The sequence below is a fragment of the Embiotoca jacksoni genome, unplaced genomic scaffold (genome assembly GCF_022577435.1).
Source record: "Embiotoca jacksoni isolate LCO1_2020_lvr unplaced genomic scaffold, fEmbJac1.0.p SCAF_11, whole genome shotgun sequence".
NCBI classification, from domain to species: domain Eukaryota; kingdom Metazoa; phylum Chordata; class Actinopteri; family Embiotocidae; genus Embiotoca; species Embiotoca jacksoni.
Genome location: NW_027185241.1, coordinates 4,623,097 through 4,646,652, shown reverse-complemented (window position 1 = coordinate 4,646,652; position 23,556 = coordinate 4,623,097). Strand labels below are relative to the sequence as shown.

The window sequence follows — 23,556 nt, the reverse complement described above, 5'->3', positions numbered from 1 at the left end:
AGCATTATGGCTTTTTTTTATGGCCATATGTTGTCACTATAACTACTATCATTTTCATACATAAAATGTATACATTTTGGTCTTTAACATTGAGGTCTTGACAGAACTGCAAGTAAGAGTTTTAAATTGAATTATAAAGTGCAATTATCACTTTACATGCAGATTCTTTTCTTAACTGTTTAATATTTTAGTCAAAGTAAATTTCAGAAAATTGAGAAAAGAGCCCTTTAGATTCTTTCATAATCCAAAGTGATGACTTCAAAATGCTTCCTTTGTTTGAACAACAGTCTGATGGCCAACAGTATTATTACCATCACATAAAGCAAACAAAAGCAGCAAATCACCATTAAGAAGCTGGAAGCAGAAAATGTGTGCTATTTTTATAAATAAATTGACATAATTGACCATAAAAATTGTTTACAATTAATTTTCTGTAGTCGTCTCGTCAATTAGTAGTCTAATTGTTTCAGCTCTGGAAAGTTGATCATTATGAATATTCCATTCAGTGCACTGAATCCTATTTCACATTTTCTCCATCCATCTTCCTTTCAGGGACTGGTGTATCTCTCGGCAGCTGTGGTGGGGTCACCGTATTCCTGCTTACTTCATCACTGTCAACGATCCTTCGGTGAAACCAGGAGAGGTAAGACGACTTCTATCACTGTTGTCAAGGTCCAGAAGCTTTTAGATGACAGATAAAAGCTATTTTCATCCATTTTACACGTGTCTTTGATTTATTTCCTCCTTTTTTCATCTCCAGGACATGGACGGTCATTACTGGGTGAGTGGAAGATCAGAGGAGGAGGCCAGAGAGAAGGCGGCAAAACGCTTCAATGTGTCTGCAGACAAAGTCACCCTCAGACAGGGTAAGATTTAACTGTTTTTAATGTAGACGTCTCAGCACCACAGTCATTGTGAAGGTATCTTAATCACTTCATGTTATGCCAACACACAGGTTCGCCTGCTTTAATTAAGTCTGTTACATAGTCACACAGATTAGATAACTTCTGTTCCTGTGTTTCAGATGAGGATGTTCTGGACACTTGGTTCTCGTCTGGCATTTTCCCCTTCTCTATCTTCGGATGGCCTAATGAGGTAAGAGACCGAGGTCAACCGAATTTCTGCAGACATAAATGTCACTTTTATTTGAAGTAGATAGAAAAAAATATCTCCTGCAGTCGAAACACAGCTATAAAGAAAAGCAATAACTTTAGTAAGTAATCTAAGTCAAGTCACTTGAGCAACACCATCACTGAAGTTACACTCATTTTTGTGACCACTGGTACGTGTGCATTGGTGATTTCACCCTGGATTGGAGCAGAGAGTATACATCAAATTTTGTGTTAAACTCTGGAAATTGTCAACAGAGAATCTTAAAATGCTTCAGAAAGTCTACGGCAATGAAGCAATGAGCCTGACGAGGTGTTTTGAGCGGCATTTGCGATTCAAGTGGGGCAGAATGTCACCAATGAAAGCGCATCAGATCACAAGTGCAATCAGTTGGGGTTTCTTTGACATTTGTGATGTTCTGCATCGTGAATCACCGTCAAGACTGTTAACACAGTTCTCCTGTGATGTTCTGAGGTGTCTGAGGGAAAGAAATTGGTGCAAACAACCTGAACTCCAGGTTCCCTGAAAATCTGACAAAATTTGGTGCGTGTTGTCTGCTGAAGTTTCAGGTTCAAGGTGAAATCACAAATGGGACATACCAGCGGTCCCAAAAACGTGTGTAACACGGGCGCTGATGTTGATTGAGCAGCGGAACATGAACTACTTGCTTATGAAGGTTTTATCTTACCCTGCTTCGTGCACAGTGTTGCATTCCGTTCGCATGGAAAAGAAGCAGTTTTGATCAAATCTTGGAAACAGGAAATGTTGCCAACAAAACCGGTTCATGTCCGTGTCACTGAACATCTCAAAAGTGTTTCTTATAAAAATCAGAATTTTAAACAGTGTTGTTTTCTCAATGTGTATTTCCATGGTGAATGTTGTTGTTTTCCTTTTAGACCCAGGACCTGAATGTTTTCTACCCTGGCACCTTGCTGGAGACAGGCCATGACATCCTGTTCTTCTGGGTCGCCCGCATGGTGATGATGGGCCTCAAACTGACGGGCAAGCTGCCCTTCAAAGAGGTGGGACCCATCAAAACTACCAACACCGCAACATGACACAACAGGATACGATATCACTGTTACTCAGTAATTATGATGATTTATTTTTTTTTGATTTTTTTTATATAGGTTTATCTACATGCAGTGGTGCGGGATGCTCACGGAAGGAAGATGAGCAAGTCTCTGGGAAATGTCATTGACCCCCTAGATGTCATTACAGGGATCTCCCTAGAGGTAAAGCCTGATCGCACTTTGATGCATGCTCAGATACACAAACATGTGCGTACACAGGCTCTTCACTTTCTCCCATTTGGCTTCCCTTTGTCTCCACACACTCATCGATCCCCTGAGGCCCATATTCTTATGTAAGCCTTATTAAGCACCTATTTCTGCTTTCAACAAGCTTTTATTGAGTCCATCAATCACTTCTCCAGCTGGGGGGGGAATTGCTCAGTCAGATGAAGCTGACCTGTCCTCTAGAGGGCACTGAAGGACTTGTAGAAAACTGAACTTTATCCTGAATTGTTTCCTTTTCTTAAAAGGTCCTTTCCTCCCTGGCCAGTTGAAACATCAAGCAGCTGAAAGGGTTTCTGATTCTCAAGATGAAAAGAGAATATTGTTGAACACATCGTTTTGCTTTTCAGTGCTGACATCCCCTCTTACTTGTCGTCTTCCTATTCTTTAGGGTCTTCATGCCCAGTTGATGGACAGCAACTTGGATCCTTTAGAGGCGGAGAAGGCAAAGCAGGGCCAAAAGTCAGACTACCCAAATGGCATCCCAGAGTGTGGCACAGATGCTCTCCGGTTTGCCCTGTGTGCCTACACCAGCCAAGGTGAACTCATTTGTCTTCTTTGTTTTCCTCACTTTGTCCTCTTATTGTTCCTCCATTGGTCGGAGCATCTCAGCCTTGAATTACTAAAATAAATGTTACAAAACACTGAAATCCTGTCAATAAAAGGTCAATCGTTGTCTTTTTTTTAATATTCATGATATTGTCATTCATGCCCATCTGTGTCTCCCAGGTAGGGATATCAACCTGGATGTCAACCGCATCCTGGGTTACCGTCACTTCTGCAACAAACTGTGGAACGCTGTGAAGTTTGCCATGAAGACACTGGGAGACAACTTTGTACCATCAGAGAAAGCCCAGGTGAGACCAGGGTGAAAGATGAAGGACACGGAACATAAACAATAACTGTTCCGGGCTTATTTATATTCATCGAGCATCATATTTTGACCAAGTAACTGTTAAGTAAAAACTGTTTTATCGTCGCACTATTTGTCTGGGGGTTTAGTCTGCCCATATGCTGCGCTGATTTGTATTCATAGACTTGTACACATTGACATTTGGGATGTAGCCAGTAAAGGAGTCATGCTGACTGAATCTGAATATTTATTTTGTTTTCTTTTTCAATCCTCTCAGTTGTCTGGAGAGGAGAGTGTATCAGACAGATGGATTCTGTCCAGGCTGAGTGCCGCTGTTGGTCTCTGTGATGCCGGCTTCAAGACCTACGACTTCCCTACCATTACCACCGCCATCTACAACTTCTGGCTGTACGAGCTCTGTGATGTCTACCTGGTGAGAAACTGACATCACTGAGCAGGCTGGGTCCCTCCAGCTTAAATACTGGGTTAATGTCTTTTAGGAGGACTGGTGTCTTTATGCGGACAGTAACTTTTGTTGTTGTCCAGGAAAGTGTGAAGCCCGTGTTCAATAAAGCAGAGGAGGACAGCAGCGGACAGAGACAAGCCCTGGTGTGCAGGCAGACCCTTTACACCTGTCTGGAGGTTGGTCTGCGCCTTTTGTCTCCCGTGATGCCCTACGTCACAGAGGAACTTTACCAGAGGTTACCACGGCGACAACCTCAAAGCGATCCCCCCAGCATCTGTGTCACATCCTACCCTGACACCAAGGAGGTGAGATGAGGAGCAGGAAAAACAGGGTTGTGTTTAAAGTCACTGATGTTCAAATGACTTAGAGCAGCAAGTTATTTAAAATCACTGAAGTTCATGTTTTTGTGAGCAAACATGTTCTTGTGATTTGTTGTAGTTCTGCTGGCACAGTGAGGAGGTCGACCGCGACATGGAGTTCATCATGACTGTGGTCAAGACAATCCGATCACTCAGGGCCGACTACAACCTGACCAAGACCAGAGCTGACTGTAAGATGACGCACAAACTAAATTCTACAAGTTATTCTTTCATAAATGTTGGCTCCAGGCTTTTACATCTTACTCATCACTTCCTCTGTTGAGATATTTTTTTAAACATTGAAGGAGGCTCTCACCATTTGCCCTAATGAATATAATTGGTGGAAAGAAACTAAGTATTTATGTTCAAGTACTGTACTTTAGTGCCTTTTAGAGGTTATTTACATAATTTCTTCCATTTTATGCCTCATGCGCCTTATATTTTTTTCTATACTTTTATGTTAAATATTTTACACACAAGAACATATTGTATGTTAAGCTTATAAAATGTGCTTCATTAAAATGTATTAAACCACACACACACCAGTATCAGTATATAGGGTATTTAAACTAAGCTAACACTTGTTCATAACACCGAGTCCCAGACGACGACCACAGACTCTACTGAACCCTCACTGCATCTAGTCTAAAAGGCTTCGCTACGACGCTTAACCTCTGTCATTTGAATTCTTGTCTCCTAGGCTACCTCCAGTGCATAGACTCTGCAACGGTGTCCCTGGTGCAGAAATACAGTCTGCAGCTTCAGACCTTGTCTTACTCTCAGGCCGTCATTCCTCTGACAGCCAACCAGCCTGTCCCAGGAGGCTGTGCTGTGGCTATCGCCTCTGACAGATGTACTGTCAACCTTATGCTCAAGGTGAGGACCAGTGATCTGCCTTGTTCTGTTCACTTGCTTCCATCCCTCTCTCAGATATCTGCTATTGACTTCTGGTGTCTTTTAGGCTCCTTATGCTACAGATGGGCGAACGTTTTCCACATACAGATTTTTACGAGTTGCAAATTAGTTGAATTAACTACTTTAGTTTTACGTGACACCAATTAAAACACCTAAAAGCAAAAAAACATATCATTTGGTAATTAAGCAGGTATGCCAGGAATACTGTTTTAATTAGCTCCACTTGAATTTAAGTTCAGTGTTTGCTGAAGTTTCTCATTAACTGACCTGAAAAAAGTTAAGATAAAATTTAAACTTTTGTCCTCATCTTCACCTTTTATTCCCCAGGGTCTCATTGACGTGGAGAAGGAAGTGGCTAAGCTGATGACGAAGAAAGGGGACTTGGAGAAACAGATGGCGAAATTGAGTGAAAAGATGGCAAAGAATGACTACAAGGAGAAAGTGCCAGTGAAGGTGCAGGAGCAGGATTCTGAGAAGGTGGGGAAAAGAAATTGACTCGCAAGATTTCTCGGGGTGCAAGACTTGTGAATTCCTGCTAAATAATTTTCTTTCTTTCTCCACAGCTACGGCAGAGCCAAACTGAACTCGAGAAAGTGAAAGAAGCCGTGGACAACTTCAGGAAAATGATGTAACTTTCCCCTTAATGTTATATTAATCAGGATTTACGTCCCCCCCCATCCACCCATGTCATTGTGTTAATTTTCATATTCATTTTTCAAACTGATTACAGTATGGAGGAAATTCAATAAAGCTCTTATAACAGACAATACTCTTCAGGGATGAGCTGTTCTGCAGCAATCTATTAATCTAAGTCTCTTGAATATCTGTGCAATTTGGTGAACACTTGTATCATATAATGAACAAAAGAATTATATCCCTTTGTCAGGTTTTTTTTTTTGACTCTGCAGATTTAATAGAATATTTAAAAGCATCATTTTAGGATACAGCTTTGTCAAGAAAGACAGTGCCAACAAAAAAAGAAACAAACCTGAAAGGCTTCAACACTTTGGCTGCATTTTTAAAGATTAAAGTTGCTCTGACCTGACTGCATTATGTCTTATTATATGATTAAATGAGAGCAATGTATTTGTATGTATAGTTGCTTTACAAATACAGCCAAAGAGGACATAATGGAAGGAGTGAGTAATGGCTTGTGCACTTACTTAAAATGCATCCTTTTTTTTTTTTTCTTTTTTTTGAAGAGAAACACTGAAAAGTATGACTAAACATAAACCTTAACAGAAAAGATGGACCATATTTTACAGGTTTTTGGCGGGGAGGGTAGGTGACCAGATCTTTTCCAGATTCCACCACAGCAACACGACATGACAACAAATCTGTCTTGGAAAAAAAAAAAAAAAAAATCAAACAAAATCACAGTAGTACATTCACACTATGCCAGGAGCACACTTTGACCACCAGCCATCCAAATCCTCTGCTGTTCGTTTCCCCTTAGTCACCCATCCATCCTTTTTCTCTACAGTCTCCAGGGTGAGTGGAACTCGGCAGCAGGGAGAGGAGTGCAGTGTGTCGTTTCAAAGTTTCGCATGTACTTCCGTGCCTTGGGGACAGAAAAGACAGCGGGGGATGGAGGAGGAATGGAGAATGAGAGGTGTGGGAGGGCAATGAACAAAAAGTGCAAAACTTTATTATATTAGGTTCGGTCTGTCTGGCTTGGTGCCTAACAAATCTCTCCCATCTCTTGAGGGTTTACACAGGAGGTGAATAAAGCCTAATTTAGAAGACATTACCAGGGGAGGAAAAGCATAGCATTAGCTGTAATTGATGGCACTCCTCTTGTTTGATGTTAAATGACTTCAATAAGCTGAGCCCAGCGAAATATATTACACCAGTCAACCTGAGAGCACAGGTGAGCTGGTTACTATGGCGATCAGGAAAGTGTTCCTTGGTGGTAATGATGTCTGAATAGCTGTGATATGTGATTTTTTTTTTTCTTTTCTTTTCTGTAGTGTGAGGGAAGGTAAGCCAAACTGAAACTAGAAAATGGGGCTTTTTGGAGAAGAGGAAATTATACATTGTATGGGTGCTTGGGAAGAACAGAATGTTCTGAAATTTAACTTGGGAGAGATAAGATAAAGACAACAAGTGGCTGCCCTTTAAACCACACAGGAGAACAGCTGTAAACACTGAAAGCTTAGGCAACAATAGATTGCTTCCTTACCAAGAAAAGAGCCAGCTGCCGCCTGCCCTCTAAAGTCATATCTTCACCTGGTAATATTAAGAGCGTGTCAGACAGTAGAAGAACACATTGATATTTGTGGGTCGTACTTTGTGCAGTTTATTTGCTCAGTAAATGTGAAAGGAGCCGGGGGCTTACCAACACTCCATGGAAACAAAACATCTCTGTCTGCCTGATAGGACTGCAGCACAGACACACACCAGTCATCGTCCACTTCATATCCACTGTACACAGATGCTGCAGAGCAAGAGTGAGCTGGCATTACAAACACTTTATCAGAAATCGGTGTCCTAAGTATATTTATTATACTAAGTATATATATTACCTATATATTTAGTTTAATTATAATTCAAATATTAAATAAACAAGGCAAAGTTTCTTACCTTCTTCTAATTGACTGGAGGCTCCCAACCACTGTCTGACAACTCTGATCCCTTCATCTGTCATTATTTTGGGATACCTGGCCAGGAAAATGACATCACCACTTAAATATGTCTCTCAAATGCACTGAGTGTTTGCAGCAGTGAGAATGATGTTTGAGAATGAGGTGACCGACCTGAACTGTAGCAGTTTTAGCAGGAGGTCGTTGCCTCTGTTAGACATGATGTCGTCTGGCCTGCTGTAATACAGTTTACATCTTACAGTTAATGTGGTGTCATACATTTGAGATTCCTTTTTTTACCGTGACACAATGGGGAGGAATTGAATTTCACTTGTGCTCACAGAATTGAAAGATCACATTTAAATAAATCAGTCACAAGTGTCTCATTGGAATCACTGTTCAGAGATCTGGAAGTACTTTGTGCCGACAACATAGTAGCTGTACAAATTGTTAACAGCATGTTCTGATTGTTATCCGGAGGAACAGGGACACTGACTTCAGAGACCAACTTTGCTTTAAGGTGTCACCTCTCAGTGCTGGAAGAAATACAAATGAAATCCCATTCATCTTTAATGTAGTGTGACAAGGTAAACTGAAGTAAAACAATTACCGCACTGTGCATGAAATCATATTTTCTGCAAATGTCACTGTGTAAAGGCGGTCTAGCTGCCTCCACCAAGGCATTTCATAAAGAAGAGGAGAATTATTGCATCAGTGCATTCATGTTAACTGCTTTGGTGACACAAACAGACAGTCATCCCATAACCTCAACAAATTAAACCAGAATATAAGCAAACTGCTAAGTGAGGAAATATGTCAGTATGTGTTTGGGGTGAATCCAACCCTTTACTCCTTAACATATTGTGAGAGTCGCTGTTTTGCCAACAGTACTATTGACGGGCTGGGCTGTTAATATAGGAGTATGGTGCAGCTCTGATTTGTGGAACATTGCAAAAAAAAAAATAGCTGCTCAGTCAAGTGTGTAGTGAAAACTCATTTAACAATATCAGCATATATTAAGCATAAACTTCTAACAATCTCCATTTTGGGTTTTATAGAAAAATGGTGTCTTAAAGAAAACTAGAACTTCCACCTCGCGGTTGTATGCCTCTGCCAACCAGTCAAGTTTCAGTTTACATGAAGTCCAAGTGAACATTTGTGCCACATTTGAATAAATTCCCTGGAGGCGATCCAGAGATAACAAGTTCATAATAATGGGACAGACGTGAGGGCAAACTGACCTTAACCTTTGACCGCTAACATCTAATGAGTTTATCCTTGAGTCAAAGTGAACATACATGCCAAATCTGAAATTCTCACGAGGTCTTCCTGAGTTATCACGTTCACAAGAATGGATGATGGATGATGATGGATGGATGGACAGATGGACGGACATGAGGTCAGTGAACTTGATGTTTGACCACCAAAATCTAAGAATTTTATTCTTGAGTCTAAGTGAACGGAAAGAAATTTCCTTGTGGTGCTCATTTACAAGCTCGGGAAGTACATTGTGCGTCATGGACCACCTGAAAACATAATGCCTCTGACTATGACTGGCACAGAAGCATAAAAATACACTTTGGTTTTTACTTTCATTTAAAGAAGCTACAATCTCTTAAAAATACAAATAATTTTGCACCCTATATGATTTCTGCTTACATTTAGTTTGGTTGATCGAATAAAAAGCGAGACATTTTAGGATGGACATTGGTGACTTACGTCGTGGTGATGATCTCATCTCTGGTTCTCCTGATTAGCAGGACTGGTCCCTGGTATCTGGAGGAAGAGGAGCAGTTGTATTAATCATCAGCTACATAACTATGAGCAATGCCAACCAAAAATATTTTTAGTTTTCTTATGGCTGGCCAATGTATTTTATAATGTTCAGTGATTCACACTTTAACTTTTCACGATTAGTTTCACTCTAATCAGACTGTCCCACTCACTTGAGCAGCTGGTCTGCATTGTTGAGATTCATGTACTGCCTAACTGTGTGTTGTACCAACGGTCCTGGAAGAGAACAAAAACACTTCGACTTCTGGAACAAAACTATCTGCTGAAAACAAATGAAAAGATAGAATTTCTGATTTTTAACACCGAGGACTCACTCCAGCTGTCGGGCATGACCTTAAGGGCCAGAGGCAGGAGGTCGTCAAAGGAGGCATCCAACACTAATGATTGGATCTCTGGGTATGACATCACTGCCCAGCTGGCTAAGAAAGAAAATAAAGAGGTGAGAGAGGGACAAAAACTGAAGACTAGGGACGAGGAGAACCAGGTGGAAGGTTCATTAAGTCACGCTTGGCATAAAAAAGTGCTGTGCATGTCTTTGTGTACCTGTGAATCCGCCTATGGACCAGGCATACACAACAATGTCAGTGAGCTGGAAGCCCAGTTTGTGTATGGCATACTGGATAACCACATCCATGGCATTGGCCTCATTCTGGGGAAATGGCACTCCCTGGAAGAAAGATACAAAAATCAGTATTCATGTTTTCTAAAATAACAGCAGACTAAACCTACCTAAACAACTATGAACTTTAAAACAGATTTACAATCTCCCTACTCTTCAATCATGTGAAGGGACGTGCCCTCTTGTGTAATAACGCCCAACTAAAACCAGAATTTCCGCATACTGTTGTTTTCCACTGCACTGATTGTTTGCATACGGTTAGCTTTAACTGTGGTTCAAAATGTGACAACACTGCTCACCGTACTGCCTCCAAAGCCGGGGTGGTTCCAGCCCAGAACAGAGTAACCACCTACAGCGCACAATCAACACAAAATGTAACTAGAATTGAAAACTATTTCAGAACAATCACAATTGTGTGCCCAAAATTTCAAAATATCTCGACTGCTGTAAAGTAGAGCATCTCCTCACCCTCCAGTGGAGTGTTCATGCAGCCCACCTCATAAAAGCCTGCGTTCCCCTCACAGCAGATGACCTGTGGCAGAATTCAAGAACCCTCTGTAATGTAACCGATGTGACAGGGAGTTTTGTTGGACCCTGGAACGAGCCCAAGGCATACGAAACGACAAATTATTGCAGAGTAGACATTTACCAAAGTCTGGCCATGCTGTCCGCCATCTCTCCTTCGATCCACAAACATGGTATCAATCTCATTACCATCGCAGGCCACCAGCTTGTTCCTTTGGCCGTCAAACTGCAACAAAGTGGGACAAAAATGTTTGAGGACGATGTGTATTTATTGCACTTAGTATAAGTGAGTCAGCAAGTGTCTTTGTTTTTCACCTCTTCTATGAGCCTCGCCTGGCCTTGCTGCAGCATGGGTCTCATGGCTTTCTGCAGTAAACCCACAGAGCCAGGGTACAGCATCCTCCTCCCAAATGAGTGGGAGATAAGAAAACTGGAGAGGAATACAGATGATGACACTGGTATAACTGTGAGCAAAATAGGCAATATCTTCCCTACAAAAACAGGAGAGGCGTGAAATAAGAAGCCTACCACTGAAGTATGATACCATTAACAAATCTGTAACATTGTCTTGCACTCATGCTGAGCCTGTGCTGCATAGAAGCTGCATTTACCTGATGATGTGGCATGGTAAAGTGCGCACAGAGTTGAGCACGCTGTCTGCTGCTCCTCTTAATCTGGGCTCTGGTTTCAGGAGAGAAACTCCAGCTTTGGACAGTTTCCTGTCACACACAGGGTCAAAGGCTCACAATGAAACGGGTACGCCACATACAGGGGATGAATTTATCCAATGTACTTCAAAGTGATTTGAATGCATGTACTTATAATGAGCTGACCCTGATGGGAGTAGTATTGCGGAGGGTCACTGCAAATGGAAATGAAGTGCAAGAGCAAGAACTTACGGACTGCTGACTTCTGTCCAGCTGAAATCCGAAGGCCAATGCGAGAAGTCAAAGTCGTAGCCCTTCAGTTTTTTCTATTCAGAAAGCACAAAAAAAGACTTGAGATCCGATGGAAACTTACAAATAAGGAATTATTTGTTTCCCTAAATTTCCAAAACATTACAGTACAAATACTAGGTGCCTGCCTTAAAGGTATAACGTGTGACTTTCCTGCAGTGAAATGCCTAAAAGCTACTAGACAAATGTTGTATTTTGTTGAGTTGTGGACTTACAATATGGCAAATGTTGCCCCTGTTATTTTAACTTGGATAATTGTCTGTTTCATCAGGTCACCTCATATCCACTTTACCCCTTATATAACTTCCAGGGAAACAAGGGAAAGACCAGATGATACATCAGCGAGTGAGGAAGGGACCGGAGAAACTACATACTGTGCATTTAAGTTGCAATGAGCTCACCTTGTTTGCTGGTGTGTGATTCTTCTTTGTTTCTTCAAGAATTGAGATAAACTGAAGATACTCTGAGTTTTTCCATCTCCCCCAGCCTTGAAGAGAAATGGACAGAGGAAAAGGAAGCAGGAGGAAAGACACAGAGAAACGTACGTGAGATACAGACAACCTTTTGCTTCAAAGCCTCAAGGGTGTGTTTAGTATGCTTTGTGGGTGTAGGCCTTGTTCAGCTGTTTCAGTGGTAATGAACTCTAATTGTCATGCTGCATATACAGCATAATATGTTGTGATATCTCCAGATGAATGACTTGAATTAGTCATTGGCTGGCAGCCAGTTAAAATCAGTAGCCTCACCTCGAAGACAGGCCACTCCAAGAAGACACACCAGCATGGTTCCCACATATTGACTCACTGGAACCAACTTACTGCTGCAGATGTAGCCTGAAAATGAACAAAGTAACAGTGACACAGACATCCACAACCACCTCACATTTCGCTTCCAGACTCAAGACTCATTAACAGGCACCAATAAAAAGATTCACAGTCTGACAGCTACCCTGCAACCATGTGCATAAATCAATATCAGAAGCTCAATTATGCTGTACACCAAGGACGAGCACACAACCTCAAGCAATTAATTTCTATTGATGCAGAGTCTCACTGGATGATTCAGTTGATTAAGTTTATATTAATCCCACTTGAAGGAGACCAGCAATTCCCAAGATCATCACCCCGGTGGTATTTTTTCTTCCTCAGTCAAAGGCAAAGTGTCATTAAGAAAGAAATACATATTTTCACATATGTCACTGTCAAAGCCTTTTGAGAGAGACCTCTACTAAAAGGAAATCAAGCTTGTGTTTTGCGAGTATGAAGGCACTATCAGGACATCAAAATAGCTGCAGTAGCTGAGACCTTTTACAAGAGACAGAGTTGTCATGTCATGATATTAATCTGGGCGATATTGTGATATTTTATCGTGTTGCAATTTGACATTAGGTATCGTCTAAATTTTGGATATAATAATATTGTGATAAGACACAAGTGTTGTATTTTCCTGGACTTTGAGGCTGGATTACAGTAATGTGATATATATTTCTGAACCCAATAGACTATTTTAGCTGTTTTATGATTTCTCTTTACCCACAATTCACATTAGTGATGATAATTAATCAAAATTTTGATTGTGTAAATATTTTATAGAGGACCTGTAGTCATACCTACAAGATTGTTGCAATATTGATACTGACGTATTTGGTCAAAAATATCGATATTGAATTTTGTCCAAATAGATCACCCTGCACGGGTATTAACTAAATAACTAATTATTCAATTCCACATTAATTGAATGATTGTTCAACACTTGTTGAGTGTGTCTGTTATAAAACCAAGACTAACCCCCTTTGGAACATCAACTCATATGATGATTTCTCACAATTAAGGCGTCAAACGTCCCAAACAAATTGAATTTACAAAAATGCAACATGGAGAAAAGCAGCAAATCCTCAAGACTGAAGAAGCGGAAACCAGATCATGTTGATGTCTATTCCTTCATAAGAGACTCATCAAAACGTGTTCCTGGTTAATCTCCAGTTACCTCCTTAATAATTTCCACTCTGGTCACAACTGCAGTAAAAGAGTACAGAAGAGCTCGTTCTCCTCGTGTTTCAAACCAAACACAATTCAACTCACCTTTCCTGTAAAGATAGCAGAGAAGAAGAGGAGAGCTGTAGTAGGACAGGGACCACAGCGTTGAAGCCTGCAGGTAGGAAACGTACACTTGAATCCACTAACCCACTTATAACCCACTTTTCTTCCCAGTTAATTAGTCGGAGTATAATACTGACCCAACCAAGAATGCTGTCGGTGTGTTTTTCCACACTTCTCGGTTGGTAGTTCCATCCCTGGCAAGAAAAAAAAAACAAAAACAGAAATGTAGTGAACAACATGAGCACTGCTGCCTCTCAGATGGATTAGCAAAACGTTAGCTTAGCTAGTATCGTTTAAAGAGGGAGGGTCAAGTGTTATTTAACTATATACTGTGTTTGTTTGTTTTTTTTAAAGTTTGATATTCTCATTATTTATTTTCCGTTCGGTTTCTTTCTTCTCCTTTTTAACTTCTGTTTCCCGGCTAGCGTTAGCACAGCCACTTTAATATAACGGAAAACCAACTGCTGTATTAAGCCGCGACTTAAAAACGATACTGTGACACCAAAACAGGAAAAGACAAAGTAATGTGTGCCGTTTTCGAGCCTGTCATTTCATTCATTTGCAGCCTGTCATCAGCAGTGACTGCAGGGTTTCAATAACAAACAGCCGGACACTTCCGGGCCGCTGCCGGAGCCCCGCAGCAGCGGAGTAATTAAATATGGGTAGATTTTTCGCACTCGGCGGCTCTAATACAAATGCAAAATATTGTAGACATGCCTACCCTCCTCCCCGACCTGCCCTCAAGTCGAGACTGGTCCGGTGAACGGTGAATTCGTTGCAGATGAGGCCCTAAGACACAGCGGAGCCACATCCAGCCGGCCATTCTTCCACTACGACGATTACGGAAGCCTGCACTGACCAGAAATCTGAAACGCGAACGCGCTCAGCAATTTGATGGACAAAAGTGGAGACAGGCAACGTTACAGACAAAAACTTTATTTAGGTTGTTTATAATTCACAAATCCATAAGAAATATCAAGGAAACCTGCGAAAAGACAATATGACATATGACGTGCCCTACATTTGAGACAAGGTTTAGATCTTTTTGAGAAAGTCTTCCCCCTTCACAGCTTCTAAAGAGCAATAGCTTAGACTATAAGAAAAAAACATTGAGCAGCATTTCCCTGAAGCTCGAAAGTTTTTCCTCAAGTCCCAACTGTGACATTCAGTTGTTACTTCTGTTTATAAAGCCCTTCTGCTGCAGCTGGGAACTGAGCGGATATGACAGCTGGATGAGGATGAGATGTGGGTAGGTGATCAGCTCTGACACTGCTCGTATCTGAAAACACAGCGTAAACACAAACTCAAACAAAAATGTCCCGTCCCCCAATCTCTTTCATTCTTCCTTAAACACCAACACAGACAGCCCACGCACCAACAACACACGGGTGAAAGAGTGCTGCCTGTCAGCGCATGGCGTGATATTATGCCACAGTGTCAGAGTGATGTTCAGGCCAGCGTGATTGGTGAGTGTGAGAAGAATGTGAGGGGCAGATGAGTGACAGTGCAAGCAAACACACACACACACACACACACACACACACACACACACACACACACACACACACACACACACACACACACATATGGAGCTCAAAATACAAAAGCACGCACAGGTGATGCAAGATTTCTTTTGCTTACCGCTCCAGTTCCTTATAAACATCATCCCCTCCTCTTGGCTTCAAATCCTGGCAAAAAGGAGAGAAGGGAGGGAGGGAGAAAGAAAGAAGAGAAGGATAAAGAAAGGTACTGAAGCCAGATTTATGTCCCTCTTGTGTGTAATGAGATTGATTTGTTAATACCACTAATGTAAGGGTGACAGTTGATAAGCGATAGGTTTATCTGATAGACTGGAGGAGAGGACTGCAAGTGTGAAGGCAGACATATCTGCTGACAGCTTATAGGGAGTCTGCAGAGAGAATGAAACTCTGTATGCACTAGAGCATGTGCGCAAAACAGCTCCACGCACAGATACATATGCAGCATGTCCGTGCACGTGTGTGTGTGTGTGTGTGTGTGTGTGTGTGTGTGTGTGTGTGTGTGTGTGTGTGCGCGCGCACGCTCAGGGGACCACACAATAACTCACCATGTAGACTGAGCCCTGGGGAGGAGGCTGTTGAGAAGGGAGGAGAGTGGTAGAAAACAGTTTAATGAACAACAAGTGGCAGAGAGGGAGGAAACAGAGAAACAAAGGAGGGAAGCAAAAACATAAAAAAGAGCACTATGGAGACAAGACAGTAAAGTGGAGGGGAGGATGAGAGAGAGAAAAAAAAGAAAAGAGTATGAGTGCCAAATATTAGAGGGAAGACGAGGGTAGAGGAAAAGATGAGGAGGGGAAATTCATCAGAGGTTATTTCTTGAAAACGTTTGAATTCATCACCTGTCTGATATCGTCAGGATTCTCATAGATGTTCTCTGCTTCACCAGAATGGACAGACAGAGACTGCTCAATACCTGGGTACAGAGAGATAGTTACCTGTACATGATCACACACACATCCACATGCACACACACTCAATTGCAGAGGGAGGGAGAGAAGAGGTGGAGGCGGGGGGTGGGGGGCAGATTCATTACATCAACCCCAGAGGATGTCACGGCCCACATCACTCAGTGGCGGCCGACAGGGGCCAAAGACGGACGGAACACGAAATGCTGTCAAAAAGGAAAACGCCGGAAGACTCACCACGATCAGAAATGTGTTTCTGTCTCCATAGCAACACACCGACAGCTGCGGCAACCAGGGGCACCAGGAGTAATAAAGCAGAGAGAAAAGGGAGCAGGGAGGGGGTGGTGACACTGCCACTCTCTGCAAAAGGAAAAAAAAAAAAAAGTGAGAGAGAAAAAAAAACAAAAAAAACATGAATGTTTCCAAGAACAGTGTTAATATAAAAGTCGAGCAGTGCTATCAGGGTGTGAGGTTGAATGACATGAAGGAAGTTATTGCTGTTTGTTCTCCTGTTTGTTCTTTTGTTCAAGTCAAAAAGGGGCAACCTTTTCTTTACTTGTGCACTTCGAGCTGTGTTTTAGGATATGTAGCAGTTACGATATCCTCAACATGTTACGTGGATTTGCATCATACTGCTGCCAGTCTAAGACAATGGGTGCAGGAGAAGAAGGCGAGGAAATCCAGGCTCTGTCAGACTGAGGGAATAGTGTGTACAACAGCTTAGTAGACATTGATCTGACAGAACCTCAGTCTGGACAGTAAAGGCTGTCAATTTGAAATGCGGATGAGAAGAAGAAAAGCAGCAGTATCAATGAGACCAGATGCTGTCAGACTTCCATACAGAGTAGTTTCTACAAATCCTAATTGTTCCACGTCTTGTTTTCCAAATATGTATGTGTAGTTAAAGTTTGCTTTTCTCTGTACTCCCTTGATATCTGATTCCGGCAACAAGCTGCCTGCAGGCAAACTGACAATGTAAACAGCGGTCTTTCAGGCAAACCCAATCAATACAGTATCGAAAAACAGGTGGATAAAAGCGAAGGCGTGATTATCACAAACATTACATAAGAACAACATTAGCTCATTGTTGTACTAGTCAAATTCTGTGGGAAGAACACACGCGCGTGATCAAACTTGTCTGGTTTGTTTGCATAATGAGGATGACATCAGTCTTGCAAAACACAGGCATGCAGAGATATGGGAGGGAGGAGGGAGATGCTCGTTGTAATTTAGTGTATCTGCACAAGTATTCTGTTGCCGTGTGCTCACAGCACAAAGCAATCAGATCTTTCAGATATCTTTGGATTACACAAGAGAAGCCTAATAAGCACAAAATTACCACAAAGCTACCAAAACAGACTCCTGATATAATTATTGTCATCAGTTAACAATTCATACAGTGGGCTTCTGTGGCATTTAAACTTATCTGATGGATAGACACCTTGCAAAATTAAGGTTTACCCTCACATCTCATGAACCTTTAACAAATTTCTTTGAAGACCCTTGTGCTTCACCTTAACCCCCGGTGTCACAGCTTTGAGCCAGATTCAAAATAATCAATCATTTCGTGCTCTGTGAGGTGTAATTGATTGGTGAGTATGTGTAGAGGTTGCTAATGGAATATTGTGGTGAGAGCTGACCCCAAGACTGACCTGCACTGTTCTCTGCCAGTTTTAACGCCTGAATTATGGTAATTGAGTGCAGTGAAGTGCAGCATGAATGCCCCCAGTTTCTCACTACCACATCTCCACTCTCTCTCTCTCTCTCTCGTTCTGTCTCTTCCCCACATTTCTCTCATCTTCTTCTATCTCACCTATTTCCTTCCAGTATTGGCACTTCCTCCCCACCTCGTCTATTTCATCTCAAATGAGATAGGGGGTGATTTATATCATTGCGACTGTAGAGTAGGGTGGCTGATAGGAGGTAGATCAAAGAGCTGCTTGAATGTTTTCCAAATGACAGACGAACTCAGAGTAGAAACGGACTTCAGAAAAATTCTGACATTTGAAGCATTTTGTGTGCAGCTGAACACAAATATTGTTCCAATTTTGCATTCGTTGAACTGTTCCACCAGTGAAAGGAATTCTATTATGCAGCGTTGTTTAAATGTCTACATATTATACTTTGAGATTTGTCTTACAGTGCATTAGATATTGCAAAATGATGAATATGACTTACTGTATCTGTTATTTGGTGAATTAAAAACTTGTTTCAGTTCTCTCTCAGATTTAACCCTGTGCAAAAATCAGACTATCTCTGCATGACTTCTAGAAAAAATTTTTTTTTTTAAACCCTTAACTGTCACTGTTTATTGTCATATTATTCATTATTTAGCATGAATTTTTGCACGATCTTGCACGATTGCAGTGTTTGTGCAGCTTGACAATTTCCAAAAGCGTAAATGTAGGTCATCCAACACATTATTGGAACTTCTCACTCTGCTCAGTCTAAATTCTCCATGACACACTGTAAAAAAAAAAAAAAAAAAATAGCAGCACGTCACTCACATACACACACACATATATATTTCTTAAACCAACCTTTCCAATCAGGCAAAATCTTGTTGCATCTTTTCCTTTCCTGTAGTCTTCATCACCCTCTCCTTTTCCTCCCTGTACATTATTCTTATGGCACTATCATCAGCGTGCATCATGATGAGCTATGGGCCCCTCAACCCAAGTGATGTATTGGGATAAGGGGACTGAACTCATCTCTGCTAAGGGATCCATTCAGCTGTCACATCCTCCTGTGCTCCTCCACAGCCACCAATACAATAAGCTTGAATAATTTAGTTTTTGTGGGAAGAGATGTCCTAAGGTCCTGTCTTCTTATATTCTCATATCAGCGGGGTGAGTGTGATGAGAAAAACGACGGACGTTATGCTTTTATATTCTATAGAAAAAGCTGAGTATTAAGATGGAGCAGGATTTCTGATGAAAAATTTGCCCATAAATGGAATGAGTTCTTTGGCTGAATATTATCACAACTCTTTGTAAGACAGAAGTCTTGAACTGTGACCTGCATTGAGAAAGCATAACATATGGTATCTGTCAGGAGCTTTATCTTCTGTAAACCACAGGCTCACTGGCAGATGAATTGACCTGAAGTTGGCTTGAATACACCACAGAACGCTTCATGGAACACAAATCTGAGAATTATCCACACTCATGGTTCATTATCACTCCCAAGTTGAAGGAAGTATGCCAGGACTCCTGAGCTACTGTTAATAATGAATATCAGAAAACAGGCAGAACTTTGTGATAGCGTGCGACCCCTCCCACCTTTAGGGGGCAGTGTGACAGTTTGAGTCGCCCAGATGACCTGTCCATTTTTCAGCTTCAGGGTGCAGGTGTAGTCCCCTACTACATCAGAGGTGATGGGTAAGGGCAGGATGGTGATGATGCTGCCAGGCCAATTGCTCAACAAGTGCAGCCGGCGACTCTTATTGTGGTATTTCCACTCAGCACTTTGAACCTGGGACCGCTCTGAGTACAGGCAAACCAACTCCAGCTTCAAGGAATGTTGGGTGGTTTTAACTGTGAAAGTGACACGGAGCAGTCAGGGAGGGAAGGGAGAGGAGCACGGGAAGACAAGGAACGGGAAATGTTAAAGAGGGATGAAACAAATGAAGAGATGGATGAGCTTGTGAAAAAGAAAGTCAGGAGGGAAGAGAAAGGAGCGAGACAGGATGAGAAAGTGAGTTAAAGGGTAGTGTGTGAATATAGAAAAGGGCAAGGACAGATAGGGAGTAATGAGGAAAAGGGAAAGTGATATGAAAAACAAAGAACAATTCAGAGAGGGGTCAAAATAATATATATTCATTAAAGTGATTTGCTGCTAATGCATTGGTTGACTGTGACTGATGCTTTGTGTCTCATCAAACTGAAATGAGAATCCATCTGGATGTAATCAAGCTCCACAGACCCCCTCTCAACACACACACACACACAAAAACACACACATTTCAGCCTTGATTAGTGTGATCAGTGTGGGGCACCTACAGCCTTGGTGGGAGGGCAGCAGGTATAATCATACATAATGATACTTATAATGAGGTGGGGTAAAAATATATGCGTCACATGATTGGTGCGTGGGGTGGATGCGTGTATGTGTGTGTGTGTGTGTGTGTGTGTGTGTGTGTGTGTGAAAGGGATGCAGATGTGTGAAGCAGGGTGACAGTGACAGTGACAGATCGACTGGTCATGTTTTGAAACCTGTGATGGATGCCAGTGGGACTGTGATTAGTAAAGCCATCCAAGGCCACCATGACAGGGCATTGTATGTGTATTGGCTATAGTGTGTGTGCGTCAATGTGTGCTGCTGTAAAGGCTGAAAACTCCCCGAGGCTCACTCGTAAAAATCAACAGGTGCTCTGCTAAAATTTTTTCTCTTAAAATTTATGCATCAATAAATGTTCCTTTTTATGAGCAGTATAGTCAATGTCTTCATTTAATAATGTGACATTTTAGCAATGGCTGTAGGAAATGTTCTTTTCATGTATTCTGCAGTGTCAGAGTGGTTGATCTGTCAGAACAATGCAGTGAAGCCAGAAAGAATTCAATGTCTTGCTCAGGGACAATTTACCAGAGGAAATGATTTCCAAATAGCTTTAGATGGAAGTGTCTCTATTCTCCTTGCCACTGTGCATATTTTGCTACGGTGTTGCTCATAGTTTAGTTTAACAGAAGAGTTTGACATTTTAGTAAATATGTGTTTGTCACCTTCTTGCATAAAGTCAAATAAGAGGACTAATGTCACTCATATCTGTGCACAATGTGTTGACCTTTTGAACAGAGGTGATTAACTTAGCTTAGCATATAACCTGAGGCTTTTTTCTAACGTGAAACAGTCTAAAGTTTACAGATTTGATGAGGTTGTTTGGTCGGCCATGTTGTTTAGTTTGAAGTTGAGTCAGAATTCACATTTTAGTTACGTGCAAGGCTATGCTAATTACTAGCTGCTCTACAGATATATATTTAAAGCACAGACATATAAATAGTTTTGATCTTATCTTGAAATCTGAGCTAGAAAGCAAATGAGAATATTTCCCACCTTTAAATAAACTACAGACAAGTGACAAATTATTGCAAGAAATAAAAAAAAAAAACGAATAAGTGGTTAGAGAAACAAAAAAATGCAGATGCCTCCAACTGTTACATGAGAGGTATGGTTGGATGAGTATGAAAAGGATGTCAGTGAGCCATATTTTGTGACCTTTTCATGATCTCATTCCAACTGAACATTAATGGAGTACTTTATGATCAAAAGACCAAATAAGAGAAGATGTTCTGGAGGAATCTCGTTAAAATCCTCAGCAGGCTAAAAAGACAAATCTGTCTAGAATCTATTTCAAGGAGCATAAAAGCTTTATGTACGTTTTTCCGTGAATTTGCCATTCATCAGGTTAACTGTGTGTACACATCCTGCCGATCATATAACACAAAAACAAAATGTTGTAATTAAACCAACACTTGTCTCATAGACCCATGCCCTCCCTTTGTTTTAAATAGTACTAATCCACCTCCTCCTTCCACTGTCTCCACATCCTGATCCTCATCTCTACCTTTTAGCACGCTGAGCAGGGTCCTCTGGCTAAAGATGTTGTCATTGAGGGACACTTTACAGACGTAGAGGCCGCCATCTTTCAACCCAGGGGTGAGTAGAAAGGAGAAGCTCCCGGCCTCAGCGTCGTAGGGCGGGCCAGACAGTTGGAGTCTCTTGCTTTGCTCGGTCCGTAAGGTGGAGCCCCTCCAGCGGTCATACTGGTACAACAGCCTCATACTGCTGTTCTCCTTGATGTCTGGGGGAAGCCAGTACAGCAGCACATAGTCCCCCTGGACAGTAGGACAGGTCAGAGGGAAGGATGTCTGAGCCTGAGTGGCAGTGGATATCATAGGGCCTGCAGGCAAGGAAGGAGGAAGTCAGTTATAAAGACATTACTCTACAAGAGGAGATATTGATAGAGAACTCAGAGTTAAAAGAGGGTGAATGAAAACAAGGAGCGTAAACAGAATAGCAAGAGAGTAGGGGAACGGAGACCGGGGGAAAATTCCTACAACAATGGGGATTACGTTCTTATATGCTGAGAGTCACATCTTCAGTTGCTCTTGCATTCTGTTCTGCCTGATTAGCAAGCTGCTGACGCAGGACTTTAAGACTGCTTGTGTTTCAGAGTTACTTACCATGTTTTATATTGGTGAATGAGGCCACTTTGTCAGCTGTGGAGAGAAAGGAAGCAAGACAGAGATAGGGGGAAGGGAGGGGTGAAAAAAAAATTGTGAATAATACATAAATGTAGCAACTCTAATATTCACAAGAGTACGAGCTGAATCTTGGTGTAGATCTATACAGTATGCTTTTGAATCTTGAAACCGGTCTGTAAAAGTAAATACTTTGAAGAACTTTAGCTACTCTTAAATAAATAATGCAGTTGCTGGAGTTTCTGGCATTGATGCCCACTCACACCATCAATAAAAGCAACATAAAACGTATTATACTCCTCTCTACATTTGTCTTCCTCCAGTCAGTCTCACCATCGACAGTCACGTCCACATTGAAATTAAAGAGAGCGCTGCTGTTGCTCCAGGGGTGAACCATGCACACATAAGCCCCGTTGTCACTGTTTTGGACCTGTGGCAGTTTAGCCACTGTGCCTATGTTTAGTATTTTCTCACTCCTTATGGAAACGCTTCCAGGAGCTACCCAGATGATTTTGGTGATGGCAAAGTTTGGAATAACGCTGGCAACCAGCTGCAGAGTGCTTTGATGAGGAATGGGTGCAGCGGGTATGACATTGACTAGAGATGAGAAAGGACAGAAAATCAGCAGTACAAGGTGAATTTCAGAGTGAATGCGAATGTAAATCATTTAGGAAAAGCCCTGCGGCTTAATTCTTACTTTAGTAAAAGTATACATGTATCACCAGTAAAAATACATTTGAAGTAACAAAAATGAACGTCGTCATTACAGCAGACAAAAACAGCATTTTATTCTTACATCTGGTCGAGGTGAAGCTCAATTAAATTGGATGAAATTTTTTTTTTTTGCTACAGAGTAACTACCAACACAAACAGTTTGAATTGAAAGTATATTAATAATATTTCCATGGGAAAAAAATTTAAGTGTGATTATGCCAAAGATAATTTCTTGTAGGTTTTCATTAATTTAGCAATCAAGCAAATCACTAGCTTTCAGTTATGTAATATTTGATTACAAGTTGTGTATACAGTGCTCTGTAATGTACATAATGAATCAGAAAAACTGTGATGTATGAAGTCAAGACGTTTCTATGCGTTGTGTCGCAGGTGGTGTAAGAATCTCACATTCAGTATAACCTGTTGTTTTTTCCTACCTGTAAGGATAGCTAAGAGGATGATCCTCTCCTTCAGCTTCCTCTCTTGTTGCTTTATCAGGCATAAGTAGAGACCGCCGTCCTCCACTTTGGGTAGGAAGCCCAGAGAGAAAACCCCAGTGTCTTGGAAGTTAGGGTCAGTGAGTCGCATGGAAGTCTTCGAGGCACCACCGGAAAACTTTTTCT

At 41.5% G+C, this 23,556-nt stretch overlaps 2 protein-coding genes across 2 annotated transcripts in view; one reads left to right on the top strand and one right to left on the bottom strand.

The window, feature by feature from the left end:
- vars1 (valyl-tRNA synthetase 1) overlaps positions 1-6,560 on the top strand; it is a 12,791-nt gene extending 6,231 nt beyond the window's left edge. Inside the window, exons 17-29 of the mRNA XM_069142414.1 lie at positions 553-643; positions 761-866; positions 1,025-1,095; positions 2,007-2,132; positions 2,241-2,345; positions 2,797-2,944; positions 3,135-3,262; positions 3,536-3,691; positions 3,805-4,029; positions 4,163-4,274; positions 4,784-4,959; positions 5,326-5,475; positions 5,562-6,560. Of these exons, the coding sequence (XP_068998515.1) occupies positions 553-643; positions 761-866; positions 1,025-1,095; positions 2,007-2,132; positions 2,241-2,345; positions 2,797-2,944; positions 3,135-3,262; positions 3,536-3,691; positions 3,805-4,029; positions 4,163-4,274; positions 4,784-4,959; positions 5,326-5,475; positions 5,562-5,630 (1,663 nt within the window). The 3' untranslated portion in view covers positions 5,631-6,560. The remainder of the gene's footprint in view (positions 1-552; positions 644-760; positions 867-1,024; positions 1,096-2,006; positions 2,133-2,240; positions 2,346-2,796; positions 2,945-3,134; positions 3,263-3,535; positions 3,692-3,804; positions 4,030-4,162; positions 4,275-4,783; positions 4,960-5,325; positions 5,476-5,561) is intronic.
- On the bottom strand, positions 5,886-23,556 carry LOC138194034 (phosphatidylserine lipase ABHD16A-like). The gene is made up of 28 exons (XM_069142415.1): positions 23,371-23,556; positions 22,553-22,816; positions 22,202-22,237; positions 21,583-21,918; positions 16,257-16,379; positions 15,954-16,027; positions 15,660-15,686; positions 15,215-15,261; positions 14,295-14,439; positions 13,711-13,767; positions 13,556-13,622; positions 12,221-12,307; positions 11,876-11,961; positions 11,418-11,491; positions 11,130-11,237; positions 10,834-10,948; positions 10,643-10,744; positions 10,462-10,525; positions 10,293-10,342; positions 9,918-10,041; positions 9,689-9,793; positions 9,527-9,590; positions 9,300-9,356; positions 7,755-7,817; positions 7,582-7,658; positions 7,337-7,435; positions 7,181-7,227; positions 5,886-6,559 (listed from the first exon to the last, which is right to left on the bottom strand). The coding sequence occupies exons 1-28, from the start codon at positions 23,519-23,521 to the stop codon at positions 6,476-6,478; spliced, it is 2,733 nt and encodes a 910-aa protein (XP_068998516.1). The 5' UTR covers positions 23,522-23,556; the 3' UTR covers positions 5,886-6,475.